At 40.5% G+C, this 14,417-nt stretch overlaps 3 protein-coding genes across 3 annotated transcripts; 1 reads left to right on the forward strand and 2 right to left on the reverse strand.

Annotated features, from left to right (window-relative positions):
* Positions 1 to 273: 273 nt before the first annotated feature.
* LOC128742572 (60S ribosomal protein L44) lies at positions 274 to 1,051 on the forward strand. Its single transcript, XM_053838974.1, has 3 exons — positions 274 to 340; positions 577 to 750; positions 816 to 1,051. The coding sequence occupies exons 1-3, from the start codon at positions 338 to 340 to the stop codon at positions 951 to 953; spliced, it is 315 nt and encodes a 104-aa protein (XP_053694949.1). The 5' UTR covers positions 274 to 337; the 3' UTR covers positions 954 to 1,051.
* Positions 1,052 to 1,097: 46 nt separating this feature from the next.
* LOC128739419 (follicle cell protein 3C-1) lies at positions 1,098 to 1,673 on the reverse strand. The gene has a single exon (XM_053834905.1). It carries the CDS (start codon positions 1,671 to 1,673, stop codon positions 1,098 to 1,100), a length of 576 nt encoding a protein of 191 aa, XP_053690880.1.
* Positions 1,674 to 1,908: 235 nt separating this feature from the next.
* Positions 1,909 to 3,429, reverse strand: LOC128743406 (armadillo repeat-containing protein 7). The gene is made up of 3 exons (XM_053839969.1): positions 3,098 to 3,429; positions 2,805 to 2,971; positions 1,909 to 2,731 (listed from the first exon to the last, which is right to left on the reverse strand). Exons 2-3 carry the CDS (start codon positions 2,911 to 2,913, stop codon positions 2,295 to 2,297), a joined length of 546 nt encoding a protein of 181 aa, XP_053695944.1. The 5' UTR covers positions 2,914 to 2,971; positions 3,098 to 3,429; the 3' UTR covers positions 1,909 to 2,294.
* Between the last annotated feature and the right edge of the window lie 10,988 nt (positions 3,430 to 14,417).

Genomic DNA, 14,417 nt, shown 5'->3' on the forward strand with positions numbered 1-14,417 from the left:
AATTTCATTGGATATAATTAAGAAATTTCACATTTTCAAATCATTTCAAATTCGGAGAAGAGAATATAAAAAAAAACTTTTAACATTTTTTCTCAGTTTTCGGCTTCTGGCACACCGACGAGCAACTAGGGCAATTTCGCAACAGAGGAATGTTTTCAATGCTCACCGCCAGAGTGCAGAGCCGTCGTTTTTGCGTTTGAAATCATTCCACTTGGCGACGATTTTCTTGCCACTTCAAAAACCGGAAACTGTCACAGTTGACAGATACAGCAATTTGACAGTTACCATTTCCTGCGCTCTCTTTTCGTTTGAGACTGAATCAACGAGAACATCGAAAATGGTACGTCGAAAAAGATTTTTGGTTGTTTTTTGCTTTAAACTTGTGTAATATCAATTTTTGGTGATTTACTGTTAAAGTACAAGACGTTAGCTTACGAAAAACCATAGTGTCTATTATTTTTTAGTGCTGTTTTATGAAAATATCTTTTGTTTTTATGTGCTTCGATTGCGACTGACCAGCGCGAGGTTATGAGAGAAACATTAATCGGTATTTTGTTGATTTGTTCTCTTCCGTAGGTTAACGTTCCGAAGCAGCGCCGCACCTACTGCAAAAAGTGCAAGGTCCACCGCGTCCACAAGGTGACGCAGTACAAGAAATCGAAGGAACGACAGGCTTCGCAAGGTCGTCGCCGTTACGATCGTAAACAGAAAGGTTTCGGTGGTCAAACCAAACCCATCTTCAGAAAGAAGGCAAGCAATCAATTGTACCTAATTGCATTCAAGATGGTAATTTTAACTGAATGTTTCTTTTTTAGGCCAAGACCACCAAGAAAATTGTCCTGCGTATGGAATGCGTCGACTGCAAATACCGCAAGCAAACCCCGCTGAAGCGATGCAAGCACTTCGAGTTGGGTGGTGATAAGAAGCGTAAGGGACAGATGATTCAGTTCTAAACCAACTTTGGGACATTTCCAAATGAAAGAAAACTTATTCTTTACTGTTTAATTTCCACTGAAGAAACGCACTCAATATAAGCGGAGTTTCGGAAGTACCAACGTAAACCCAGTTTAGATACGGTAAATATCACAGTTCTTTATTTATTCCGACGACGCATCAAGTTTTGTGCCGCTCGTTGTGGTCGTTGCATTATTGGTTAGTAACGTCCTTCGAATCAATGCTGCCATTTTTGTGCATCGAATGGGTCGGTCGTTTTGGCAGCAAAATTCCCGTCCTGCCGAAAAATTGGTGTTGATCCAACGCGGAGAGCAATTCTGATAAAACAAGTAGGCTCGCTCGCGGAAGCAATCCCGATCGATGGTACCGCATATCAGTGCCGGAGAGTTCGGTAAGTGCTTGAGAATGGCATCCAGACACCGGTTTGAGCACAGTTTATTTCCCGCTGCATTACAAGGAAAATTTTGCATCAGTTCCAACTGAATTGCCGGATTTCCTCGCGGCGGTTCCGTTCGGTTGTGCTTGTTGAATTGTCCGGTTAAAAAGATGGCACACGAGCAAGGTTCGATTTCCACCGACTTTTGAACATAGGAATTGCTTTCCAGGTCGGTTTGTTTCGCTTTTCGTGATCTTATTTTTTGACTATTGGCGAAAGAGCTTATGCTTAATATGCAAACTATTTTGATGATGATGACTACGGCACGGATTCGGTTAACCATTTTGCTACACGAATAGAACTAAATCAGACTTTGCAAACCACTAGCGGTTTTTGTTCACTTTCTTTGTCTGCGGAAGGTGGAAGTTTGTTTGTTGATTTTCAACACTCAATGTTTGCAACAACATTTTATTTCTTCAAAGTTGTTTTTCAGTTTCAAAACCAGGGTCAAGAGTTGCTTGAGCTTACATTATGTCATCAAAAATAATCAATGCCAAATGCAGATGTATTGCGAAAAATTTGTATAATACCTGCTTCTATCTACGATAACTTAACAGCAAACAATTTAGCCGTACCAACAAAAACGGTCTGTCCAGCTTGAACACACTTGTAAGAAAGACCGACAATTTTTCTTGCATCCTCAACTTTAACTTGAAACAAAACTTCTTCGTCCAACTTGCATCGATTCGGAAAGCGAAATTCTTGCGAAGTTACAACATAACCAGGAAAGGCATTTCCAATTATTCCTGCCGTAACCGCATTTAGCAGAGCACCGTTTACAAAACTGCTACGACTATCCTTCAGCTGATGAATTGGATTGCCATCACCAGTTAGTTCGACAAACCTAACTAAATCGTCCCGCTGAAAAGTTTTGCTGAGCGAAAGAATTTGTCCGGCGGGCTGTTTACTGCTGCAGAAGCGTCTGACTTGTTGTACCAGCATTATTCTGCTGCAAAAGCACTTCCACCAGGTTGGAAATTTTTCTATCGTTTCCGTTCCGTAAAGTTTCCAACAATTTGCGGAACTCACTGTCGAACCGATCTCCTTTGATGTAAATCAAAGTGGTCAATAAATGTCCTATCAGATCACTGCTATTCCTATGTTTCGCTATTAACGATTTGAGTTGTGTTATCGTTCTACCTCGTACGATATATTCCGCAATGTGATCATCTAAGCAGAAATTACAGATTCCGGCTGCTGCATGAAGCAACAATAGTGGATCGACTGAGTCGTTTAAAATTTCCACAAACAGTTCATGAGCTTTGGATTGCTTCAGGAAGTTCCAATTGATAGGATCGTATGCAAAATTTGCCAAATTAGCAGTTACCTGTTGTTGTGCTTCTGCAAAGAAAATATATTATAGGTACATAATTATTGTGATTGATGACAAATTTTTAAATGTTTTGTAACTTACCCAGACTTTTGGTTTCGTAATATTCGTCTACGAGTAGTGAAATGTATTCTCGCCGATCAATTCCTACCTTTGGAGTGCGCTTCCTCAATCGGTCATGAGTGCTAAACATTCTCTGATACCGCTATGTCGTCCCTCAAGTATTAATATTGACTTCGTAGGCTTACAAACTATTTTGTCGAAAAATACCGGCAATTTTAGCAAAATACATTCCTCATTCCAGATGTTTTAAATTTTGATTTTATCAACAACAAATTTGATAAGCTACGTTTAGTAGTATTTGTTCATACCCGTACCAGTGATATGTCATATGTGTGTGTGTCCTCCTATGTTCAGAACATGGGTTCGGTTCATTTTACTGCAGCGACATTTTATAGCATGAACTTATCCCAATGAACATCTAATTATTGCAGATTGCATCAAAAACGCGAAATACAAGGAACTTGCAGACAAAATGCAAGTAAAATCCCAGCAGCGAGCTGTCATTGATTCATGTCAAATTTTTGCAAGCCGTCAAATTGGTGATTACTAAACAGTAGATGCAGAAGAAAAGTGAGATAATAGATACGTTTTGGGATCGTTTGTTGGTTATTTCGAAATATACAACTGCAAATAATTCAACATATAGTGCAAAGTGACCTAAATTTAATAGCAGAAAAATTTACGTTACGAAAATTCGGTGCCACTATGTTTGTTTACTAGGCATGGGCGATACTAGTAATCGATACACTCGGTATCGATACCTACCCTAAAGTATCGAGTATTTTGGCATCGATACCTCCGGATACCAATGAGTAGTGGTATCGATACTTTTCAAGCGATACTTATAGGTATCGTTTGTTTTTTTCTAACCCGTCGTAAGGCTGATTTAGACTAACCGTGCCACCCATCCTTGCACCCACCAACATTTACGGTTGCCCAGCATGAGACCCTCGTAGAGAGAGGTTCTTTTTATCTCGAGTTCGAGAAGCGAAGCATGTTGACAGATTTAAAACACCATGCGCTCGGTTTGAAACGTCGGATCACCATACCTACGCATAGACCTGATACTTGAATACAGTACTTGATCTTGCTACAACAGACAAAATGACGCGAGATTTTCATCAGTGGCTAAGTCCAGCTCCACATGAAAATAATTGTGAACGATTAGTGTTTCTAGCTGATTCCGGAGTCAACCTCTCTGGTAGGAAAAGGACTCAAACTATTAGAACTCCACCAACCAAAGACATGAGAACCCCCACATGGAGGTTCGTCGCATTATTTCTAAACTAGAAAACTAGCAAACTAGAATTATTTAAGATCGGCCCTTAACGAAACTATTCGCTCTTAAATTGTATAAGTTATTTATTCACTGGTTTTTAATAACTTTCATTTTGCCTAGACCTAATTTTTCCTATCCTTTTCCATTTCTATTTTCACTGGCTAGCTACAAAATACGGTCGTAGAAAACTTTAAGTCGCATGCGCATTAACAAATTAACGAAAAATGTACTTATTCAATACCCGAGTTTTTACTTGAAGTTTACCGTTGCTGCGGGTTGTTGGTGTGGGAAATTAACATCCGCGCCACGCAGATCCCGATACTGCTTTTCCTGCGTACAGCGCACAGTGTACACTAAATTTGTTGGTTTACTCAATGGTTGCTTAAGCTCATTGGCTTAGGCGGTTGAGCTTAATGGCTAGTTATTAGACGATGCTTGTTGCTGTTTGATGTTATTCAATGTTACCGAATTCTTTTAAGCCAACCTATCTCGTACAGGGCGCAAGTTGACGGATGCAACCGGATGCTATGTCCGGTGTTGTATCATACAGGGAAATCTTGATACTGAACAACGGAACAAGAACAAACACTGGTACAATAGTGTGTTCCGTGACGAATCTGTTCAACTGAAAGATATCCCATACGTGGTATCTCAACATACCGCCTCTTGGCAATAATAGGTGTCATGCCTCTCGTACCGTCATCTGGGGAAACTTGCAACACTTTTGAACTTTGACTTGGTATAACTTTCGAAGTGTACTGTTTAGGTCCAAGTATAAGTAGCCAAAACTTGTATAGTGGTTAGTACTCTTGATTTATGATTATGAGAAAAATTATCAACTAAGTGAATTTGTAGAATGAACCCAGTAAACGGGGTTACTGGCAACACTTTTATGACTTTGCGTTTTTTATGATTTTAAATTTGATTTCAAACCGCGAATGACTATTTTTAGATATTTTGAGTGTGTTTGCAGTAAAACAAGTGGTACTGGAGGCGTATTTGCTTCCCAATTTCGTCTATCTCATTTTTTAAAGATATTCGGTAAAAATTCAGCATGTAGGCGAACTCCAAATTGCCGTTTTAAGGCACGTGGAATTTTTCACAATTTTAATTTTTCTGTAGACGCAGTAGATAAAATTACATCGTACAGACGCAAACTTAGCTTGTACGTACAGTCTATTACGATAATTATCTATTTTACAAGTGCTGAAAGCCGCGCCATATTGGAAGTAACAACACGAATTCATCGTTTCTTCTCCAAGTTCAAAACATAAACAAAGCTCAAAGTTGTTATTTGTTAGCTGATATGATGCACTAATTGTGTACAGGAACTAAACGATAAAAAATAATGTCAATGAACTGACGCAACTTTGCACATTCATTTTTCCTACTCTGAAAGTGAAATTACTTTCCAATCTTATAAAAACAAGCGAACAAATGATATAACGGATTAAACTTAACTAATCAGTAACTAAACGTCTCTTCTTTCAAACGGTATTGGCTACAAATAGTTATGTTAACAAACAAATGCGTTAGAGCTGTCAAAAGCGCGATGCGCAGAAATGTTGCAAGTAACCCCGGTATTGCAAGTATCCCCGGAAGACGGTAGCACATTTGTCCGCTCGAAATACGGTTGCACACGGGAGTTGTGGTAGGGAAAACTGCCTATTTAAGGGAAAAGATGATTGCTAAGCTAGACTTGTGACAAATCTTCATGCATTTCATCACATTACATTACTGCACATGCATTAATCACGATGTGAACAAAATTATGGGCCACTCGCCTCTTTCACAGGTAACATCAAAGTAAAAGATCAAGGCAAGGTGATCCTTAGATAGACCGTCCTTGGTAACCGGAAAACTGCCTCGCGAGGTTCTTTTGCGCAGTGCTTGAAATTGTACTTTCGATTAAAGTTGTCTTCTAGCGAACAGTTTATATAGCTAGCCAACCTCTCCCGACTGTACACGGGTCATTGGCCGTTTTCGGCAGGTCAAACTCCTCGGTAGCGTTAACGATACAGGCAAATCAAGCAAAGTAAGCGAGCCCCTAGAATCTCATTCTGATGTTACATTAATTTATTGCAGGTTGCAGTGAAACGACTAAATGCACAGCAATTGCAAGGAAACAGCCAAACATCTGCAATCAGTGTTGCGATCTAAATAGAGCCATTACAGTGCTTCGTAATAGAGAATATTATCAGTCGTTTTTCTTCTTCAAACAAATTCAATCATATTGTTTCCATGCTATTTTCAGAATATCTTTAACAAAAATTGTGTGATAGAATCTAAAAACATCACATGTTATGCTGCAAGCATGTTTGGTACACTAATGCAATTTTTTATTCTAAAGTTTTTCGAAATTTTAGCATCACTGGATACGAGCGCAGCAGCTCTGACAGCTTTTGGTAAACAAACATAGTGGCACCGAATTTTCGTAACGTAAATTTTTCTGCTATTAAATTTAGGTCACTTTGCACTATATGTTGAATTATTTGCAGTTGTATATTTCGAAATAACCATCAAACGATCCCAAAACGTATCTATTATCTCACTTTTCTTCTGCATCTACTGTTTAGTAATCACCAATTTGACGGCTTGCAAAAATTTGACATGAATCAATGACAGCTCGCTGCTGGGATTTTACTTGCATTTTGTCTGCAAGTTCATTGTATTTCGCGTTTTTGATGCAATCTGCAATAATTAATTTTATAAAAATGTTATGCATTGGGGTCCAAATGACCAGTTTTGAGCTTGCGCTCAATCATTCATTTTCAATCCGAAATTCGTTTTCTTTGCGTCATTTGAAAGATACGACCCCAAACTTGCACTCGAAGTAAGTTAGGGAATATTTTGTTGACTAATGGCCACTTCGGTTCCGGAACATTAGTTAAGGGCAGAATAGCGGTACGTGCCGGGAACCAACTGAGTATCGTAGAACGGATTTGAAGGATGATTTTGAAGCTTTAGGTTAATACCTAAATTGTTACGTAGCGGTTTTTGAAAATTCGAAAAATTACCAACATTTTTGATAATTCATTTTACATGCTGAAAAAAAAATTCAGCCAAATCGGTCCACTAGATTCTGAGATACACGTACCGTAGAGATGGTCGGGTAGCGGAAAATTTGCCCGAAACCCGCACCCGACCCGTACCCGCCGGGTTCGGGTCGGGTTCGGGTATTGGAAAAAAATAATTTGCGGGTTCGGGTCGGGTACGGGTTCTTAATTTTTGTTTTTGAAACCGGGTACGGGTCGGGTCGGCTATCTCTATTGACCACATTTAACACTAAGGATGGTCGGGTACCCGTACCCGACGGGTTGCGGTCGGGTTCGGGTATCAAAAATAATAAACTTGCGGGTTCGGGTCGGGTACGGGTTTTCAATTTTTTTCTTAATCGGGTACGGGTCGGGTTCGGGTATTCAAATTTTCATACCCGACCATCTCTAACGTACCGCCAGCTAAAGAAGCATGGTTTCGGGGAAAACGCGTTCAAAGTTTCGTAGAGCAATGGACTTGCTCGCTTGAGGTGACTCCACAATATTTACCTTAAGTTTTCAACAAGATCAGATATTAAAAAATCCTGTTGGTATGACCTTTCTTAATGGTTAAGCGTCTCGAAAACGCAAAAAAATTCGATTTTTCCGACTTTCTAGAATAGTGCTTTCTAAGATTGTTTTTGTTAGAAATCTGACGGTTTCTAACTTTTTTGTCGAAATATTCCAAAAGGTTTTCAGTGGGATTGATATCTGGAGATATTGTGGTGGAGTATCAATAAGTTTTGAGCAGTTGTAAAGCAACCGTGCGTTTCTTAAGTGCTTTGTTCTTTGGGTCATTGTCTCGGTAAAACTTGAACCTCTGACTAAATCTTATCTCACATAATGGTAATTGTCGTTTTAGTGAAAATATTCTCCGTACCGTAACAAAACGCGCTGCACAATTTTCTGGCAGCTTGAAATCGTTGGAGGCAAAAAAATTAATTTTGCACTCGTGACCTGAGATCAGCTCGGGGCGAATTTGGCGACGATTTCGTCCGCGACAGTTACAATTTATCGCGTTCGATAAGGTGGAGAATTTACAATAACATTTTCATCTTTTTTCTTGCATTTTGAAAAAAAAGGTTCGATACCGGTGGTATCGATAGTATCGATACTTTATCGCCGATACTTCGATACTTGGTATCGAATATTGGTAAGTATCGCCGATACCAAGGTATTCGATACTTTGCTTAGTATCGCCCATCCCTATATGTTTACCAAAAGCTGTCAGAGCTGCTGCGCTCGTATCCAGTGATGCTAAAATTTCGAAAAACTTTAGAATAAAAAATTGCATTAGTGTACCAAACATGCTTGCAGCATAACATGTGATGTTTTTAGATTCTATCACACAATTTTTGTTAAAGATATTCTGAAAATAGCATGGAAACAATATGATTGAATTTGTTTGAAGAAGAAAAACGACTGATAATATTCTCTATTACGAAGCACTGTAATGGCTCTATTTAGATCGCAACACTGATTGCAGATGTTTGGCTGTTTCCTTGCAATTGCTGTGCATTTAGTCGTTTCACTGCAACCTGCAATAAATAAGGTAACCTATTGCGAGCCTGCTGAAGTAAACTTTCGCTGCACTATCAGGGATTTTCATTCAAGCAGGCGGACAAAAATATTTTCGAATTCTTTTTAGGAATTTTCATGTTTTCCTAGTTGGTATGATTAAAATATGTTCTTGGAGTACATTTGCAAACATTTCACGAACATATTTTGAAAAGGGTTTACCTTTTTGCCTTTGTCATATGCGAAAAACTAATATATGACTTCGTAAAATCGCCGTTTTAAGATAAATTCTTAACCGATTTTCGATCTGTTTTGCATTTTTGCATTAGGTTTGTAAATCCTGTCTACAAATGTAAACAAATGGTTTTTTATATTAGACAAGATGGCGGTCATAAAACGTTAAAAAACCCTTATTCCTTAAAATTTCAAAATCGGCCTTTCGACTTAACTTTTTTCCCAGTGGCCAAACTCAAAACAAATTAGTTTTAAGTTGAAACTCATCAAAAAAATCGTAAAAGGAAGCCAGACTAGAACAAGAATTGAAAAATTGTTGCACAGTAGAAGACCTGACTTTTTAGCAAAGCTCAAAGGGCTGAGTGTCATTCATTGTTTAACTCAGGTCGATGAGATCGACAAATGTCTGATTGTATATATGTGTATGTATGTATCTATGAATTTATATATACACGTATGAGTTTCTAAATTTTCTACCAACGTTTTCTCGGAGATGGCGCAAACAAATTTCACACAATATGTTTCATTTGCTAGATACTATCGTCCCATATAAGCTTTGTAAGATTTACCGAAATTGGTCCATAAGTTCAGCAGATCTAGAAGATAGATCTCTAAATAGGCTATATAGGTCTAAGAATTCAGCCCACTCAATATGCATTGCAGTTTTAAATTTTCGAAGACGTTTCTTCGATGAACTTAGTAGGAGGAATGTATGCTTTCTTCATAGTTCCAATAACGTCGTTAGGAGGAAATCTTGATGGTGACTCCAGTATAATCAATATATATAGAATGCCAGTGTCGCTGGTGTTTCATGGATGTTTTGGTGGCAAACATCTTGTTGGTTCGTGTCTTGGATACGGAAACAACACTGTCAAATTGCCCAACACAAAAATTTCCCAGTCGACGAAATACCCCGAAACGACCAAATCGGGTGATTTTTCCTACGTGATTTACGGAAAAGCAGGAAGGGTTTTATTGGGTTGCCTTTTCAGTTTGACAATGAGATTCTTGTTTCGAATCGAGCACTCACACATATGCGCAGACAATGTAAATACATAGTTTTCAAATGTGTGATGTTTACCACGAGCACTGTAGCGACACTGGCATTCTATATATCGATTCTACTGTGACTCCCTATGAATTACTACATATGGAAATCTGCTTAACCCAGTTTCTAGATATGATTACACAGACAAACAGACATAACACTCGTTTTCCATTCTTTGTACCGATTAAACCGTCATTTCAAATTTGTGCTTAGTTCGGAATGTCTCCGTTTTGGTCAAAGTGGCGCTTTCTGACGAAAGAAGGGGAATTCCCCATAAAAAATACTTGCTACTTCGAGGGATACTCTTGCTGCTATTTGATATTTGGGAATGTCGATCATAGATGGTGCTAGTGTTCAGGGCAAATGTGAGGTACGATAATTTTTGTTGATTTTTCTTCCAAGAGTTAGTCTGTCTGTGATTACACTAAACGCTGCTTCTGTTGACACCATTGGTGGCTTTAGTTTTCAAAAGGTCGCCTAATCAACCCTTTTGTATGCATTATGCACCCCATCGGCATCTCTATATCGAGCTGCAGTGAACGTCAGCGACAGCATGTCCTGGGCTCAAAATTTGACAGCGGGCCCAAATCAGACTGCTGGCAGTTGAGTGAAACGCAGTGCTGACATGCTATCTCATTTTCGCACACACGAGATGTTGGCGGCGAAAACATGGTTGTCTGCCGATGGGTTGGCATTATGCGACCTTTTGAAAACTAAAGCCACATTTCCACATGTGTGTGGGTGCGTGCGTGCGTGTGTGTGGGTGTGTGTGGGTGTGTGTGTGTGTGTGTATGTGTATGTGTGTGTGTATGTATGTGTGTGTGTGTTATAAGAAGTTAGGGAGGCTATCATGCAGCTAAAGAACAACAAGTCAGCTGGAAAAGATGGCATCGGGGCGGAGCTTATTAAAATGGGACCAGAAAAGCTGGCCGTTTATTAACACCGACTAATTGTTAGAATTTGGGATACGGAACAATTACCGGAGGAGTGGAAAGATGGGGTTATCTGCCCGATCTATTAAAAGGGCGACAAATTGAACTGTGAGAACTATCGAGCGATCACCGTTCTCAATGCCGCCTATAATGTGATGTCCCAAATCATTTTCCGCCGACTATCACCAATTTCGAACAGATTTGTGGGAACTTATCAAGCCGGCTTCGTTGAAGGTCGGTCTACAACGGATCAAATATTTACACTGCGGCAAATCCTCCAAAAGGGCCGTGAATACAGAGTTCCCACGCATCATTTGTTCGTTGACTTCAAAGTCGCATATGATACCATCGACCGGAAAGAGCTATGGAAAATCATGGACGAGGAGAGTTTTCCCAGGAAGCTCATCAAACTGATTAAATCTACGATGGATGGTACACAGTGCTGTGCTCGGATTTCGGGTAATTGTCAAGTTCATTCGAATCACACAGAGGGCTTCGTCAAGGTGATGGTCTTTTATGCCAGCTGTTCAACATAGCGCTACAAAGTGTTATGAACCGAGCGGACATCAACAAGTCTAGTCAATTCGTCTGCTTTGCCGATGGCATGGATGTTATCGGCAGAACATCTGTGGCGGTGGCTGAACAGTACACCAGACTAAAGCGTGAAGCAGAAAATATTGGGTTAAAGATACGTCTGGGACGTGGGGGGCTCCGTAGCCGCAAGGTTACCGAGTCTGCTTTGACAAGCGAGTGGTCGTGGGTTCGAATCTTAGTAGAATCAAGCCATTGGATATCAAGTGACTTTAGCATGGGTTTATTCTCAGGCCCCTCGATTTACCCTTCCTTCGTGCTGAATTCTATATTTACCCTCTGAAGCCTCTTGACAGTGCAAATGTCCCTCCTATAGTTAAGTGTACTGGTCAGTAGAGATGGTCGGGTATGAAAATTTGAATACCCGGACCCGACCCGTACCCGATTAAGAAAAAAATTAAAAACCCGTACCCGACCCGAACCCGCAAATTTATTATTTTTGATACCCGAACCCGACCGCAACCCGTCGGGTACGGGACGGGCCCGGGTACCCGAACATCTTTAGTGTTAAATGTTGTCAATAGAGAAACCCGACCCGACCCGTACCCGGTTTCAAAAACAAAAATTAAGAACCCGTACCCGACCCGAACCCGCAAATTATTTTTTTTCAATACCCGAACCCGGCGGGTACGGGTGCGGGTTTCGGGCAAATTTTCCGCTACCCGACCATCTCTACTGGTCAGAGGTACGAATGAGTCCTCGCCAGGGACGGCTATAATATGGGATAGTGCTGGCAGCGAAGAATAAGTGGGTAAAGTAGATCAAGCTTTGAAGGAAGGGTAAACCCCAATACACGCAAGCACGCATACAAATAAGCATATTGCTCACTCAATAGCGATTATAGCAAAAAGAAATGCAGTGCAGGTCATACAGCAAACACCCGGGCGATATTACAATAGATCAACTATACTGGTCGCAGTAATGAATCCGCACATGGAAATACGTCTAAAACAAAGTACATGCTGGCCAGCGGAACCGAGGTCGAACGACACCGCTTGGGCAGTAGTATATTGATCGACGGCGATGGGTTTTGAGGTAGTCGATGAATTTGTCTACCTTGGCTTACTAGTAACGGCGGACAATGATACCAGCCGTGAGATTCGGAGGCGTATTATCAGCGGAAGTCGTGCTTACTATGGGCTTCACAAGCAATTGCGGTCGAGCAGACTAAGTCCCCGTACAAAGTGCACCCTGTACAAGACGCTATTAGACCGGCTGTTCTCTACGGGCATGAAACATGGACAATGCTCGAGGAGGACCTGCGAGTGCCCTGAGCTTTCGAACGACGAGTGCTAAGAACGATCTTCGGCGGCGTACAGGAAAATGGAGTATAGAGGCGGAGGATGAACCATGAACTCGCACAGCTCTATGGCGAACCCAGTATCCAGAAGGTGGCTAAAGCTGGACGGATACGATGGGCAGGGCATGTTGCAAGAATGCCGGACAACTACCCTGCAAAGATGGTGTTCGCCTCAAGTCCGGTAGGAACAAGACGACCAGGAGCGCAGCGAACAAGATGGTTAGACCAGATGGAGCGAGATCTGTCGGAGAGCACTCGGTGTCCGAGGAATTGGAGAGCGATAGCCCTCAACTGAGTTACATGGAGAAACTTTGTTCAACAGGCTTTGTCTTAGGACGACAAGCCACCGAAGTAAGTATTAGTGAAAGTCAGTTTTCTAATTTTTGTCCGCCTAATATCTCATAGTGCGCTGGCTTTAAAAGCTCAAGAAAAGGCAAAAAAAAGTTTGTAATAATTAGTTTTCCCGATAACGTTATACGGAAATATTTTAACTCTAAATCATCATTAACTGTTTCATCATCATCATCATCATTAACTATGTAACGATTTTGCTATCATCAAAATCTCAACGAACGAAAAAAAATAAACTTGTGAGAGGACCTCAGCTTCATGGCCTGTGAATAACATCGCACGCAAATCACTTTGATGATCACCGCTCGAATCGATACACCAATTCAATCAAGCGAAAGCAGAAATGCAGCGTTGTTCCTGATACATAGCAAAATGTGCCTCATCCGATAAACGAATCGTCTACTGTTTCCGCATTAAATATTTTCCGAAGGTTGTACCCACCGGGCGCCATCACGCACACGAAAAGGTGGATACGCGAATTTTTTTCGAAGCAAAAATTTTTCCCAAAGCACACAAACTAATACCAATACAGCCACACATCAGCAATCCTTTTGAAATTGCTAAGCCCAAAAGGCTATAAAAACTTATCATTTTTCATTACGCCGTATGTTTTTAACCGGGGTATAACTGGGGGGAAACAAACAAACGTGCAAAATCTACCAGCAGCAACAACAAATTGCGCGACGTTATTTGCGTAAGCTAAATGTCAGCAAGCTCAATTACGCATAACAAGTCAAATGGCGATGCGGTTTAGAATGCATTTGTCTTTGAATTCCAGTGTGATTCAAGGTGTCGCATGAAATCCATCATTTCAAATTACTTTCATTTTCATATTCCGAATTTACTGAAAATTATTCTGGCCATATCTTCGGGACTGGTTAGTCGATTACAACCATAGACTATAGCAACGTATTGGACATTATCACCTTCCACTTGGCAGTGATTGCTAAAAAATCGGTTCGGTTGTTGTCGAGTTAACTGATTAACAAAACCAGTACCTTGGGTCCGATTTCAGCCGCACTAGTTGATGAGCACCATTTTTTTAAATATTTAATCGGTACTTACTAAGCAACCAATGAAAAGCCCTTACAGTCTCTCATATCTTATTGAAAACAAATAAAAAATAATTCTTTGAGAGGAAATTAGCAATCGTTCCCCTCAGATCTTACAAAATTATCATTTCTCTTTAGGGAGACGGTCTGGCCCCGCAGATCACTATACATCGTTATAGCGCTCGCTATCGCTATTATGGCACACAAAAGATGGATACTCGGTAAAATAGACGACACCTTTCAAGCATTATTTTGACAGTGCGGCGCTGCACTTGCACTTGCAAACGTCATCTT

Source organism: Sabethes cyaneus, chromosome 3 (assembly GCF_943734655.1).
Source record: "Sabethes cyaneus chromosome 3, idSabCyanKW18_F2, whole genome shotgun sequence".
In the NCBI taxonomy this organism is placed as follows: Eukaryota; Metazoa; Arthropoda; class Insecta; order Diptera; family Culicidae; genus Sabethes; species Sabethes cyaneus.

Bases quoted from the DNA above. Each gene is read 5' to 3' on its own strand.
- LOC128739419 (XM_053834905.1), bottom strand. From the start codon at position 1,673: ATGGTTAACCGAATCCGTGCCGTAGTCATCATCATCAAAATAGTTTGC.
- LOC128743406 (XM_053839969.1), bottom strand. From the start codon at position 2,913: ATGTTTAGCACTCATGACCGATTGAGGAAGCGCACTCCAAAGGTAGGA. The intron at 2,732-2,804 runs GTAAGTTACAAA...TTTTCTTTGCAG, and splicing joins TTACGAAACCAAAAGTCTGG to AAGCACAACAACAGGTAACT.
- LOC128742572 (XM_053838974.1), top strand. The intron at 751-815 runs GCAAGCAATCAA...TTTCTTTTTTAG, and splicing joins AACCCATCTTCAGAAAGAAG to GCCAAGACCACCAAGAAAAT.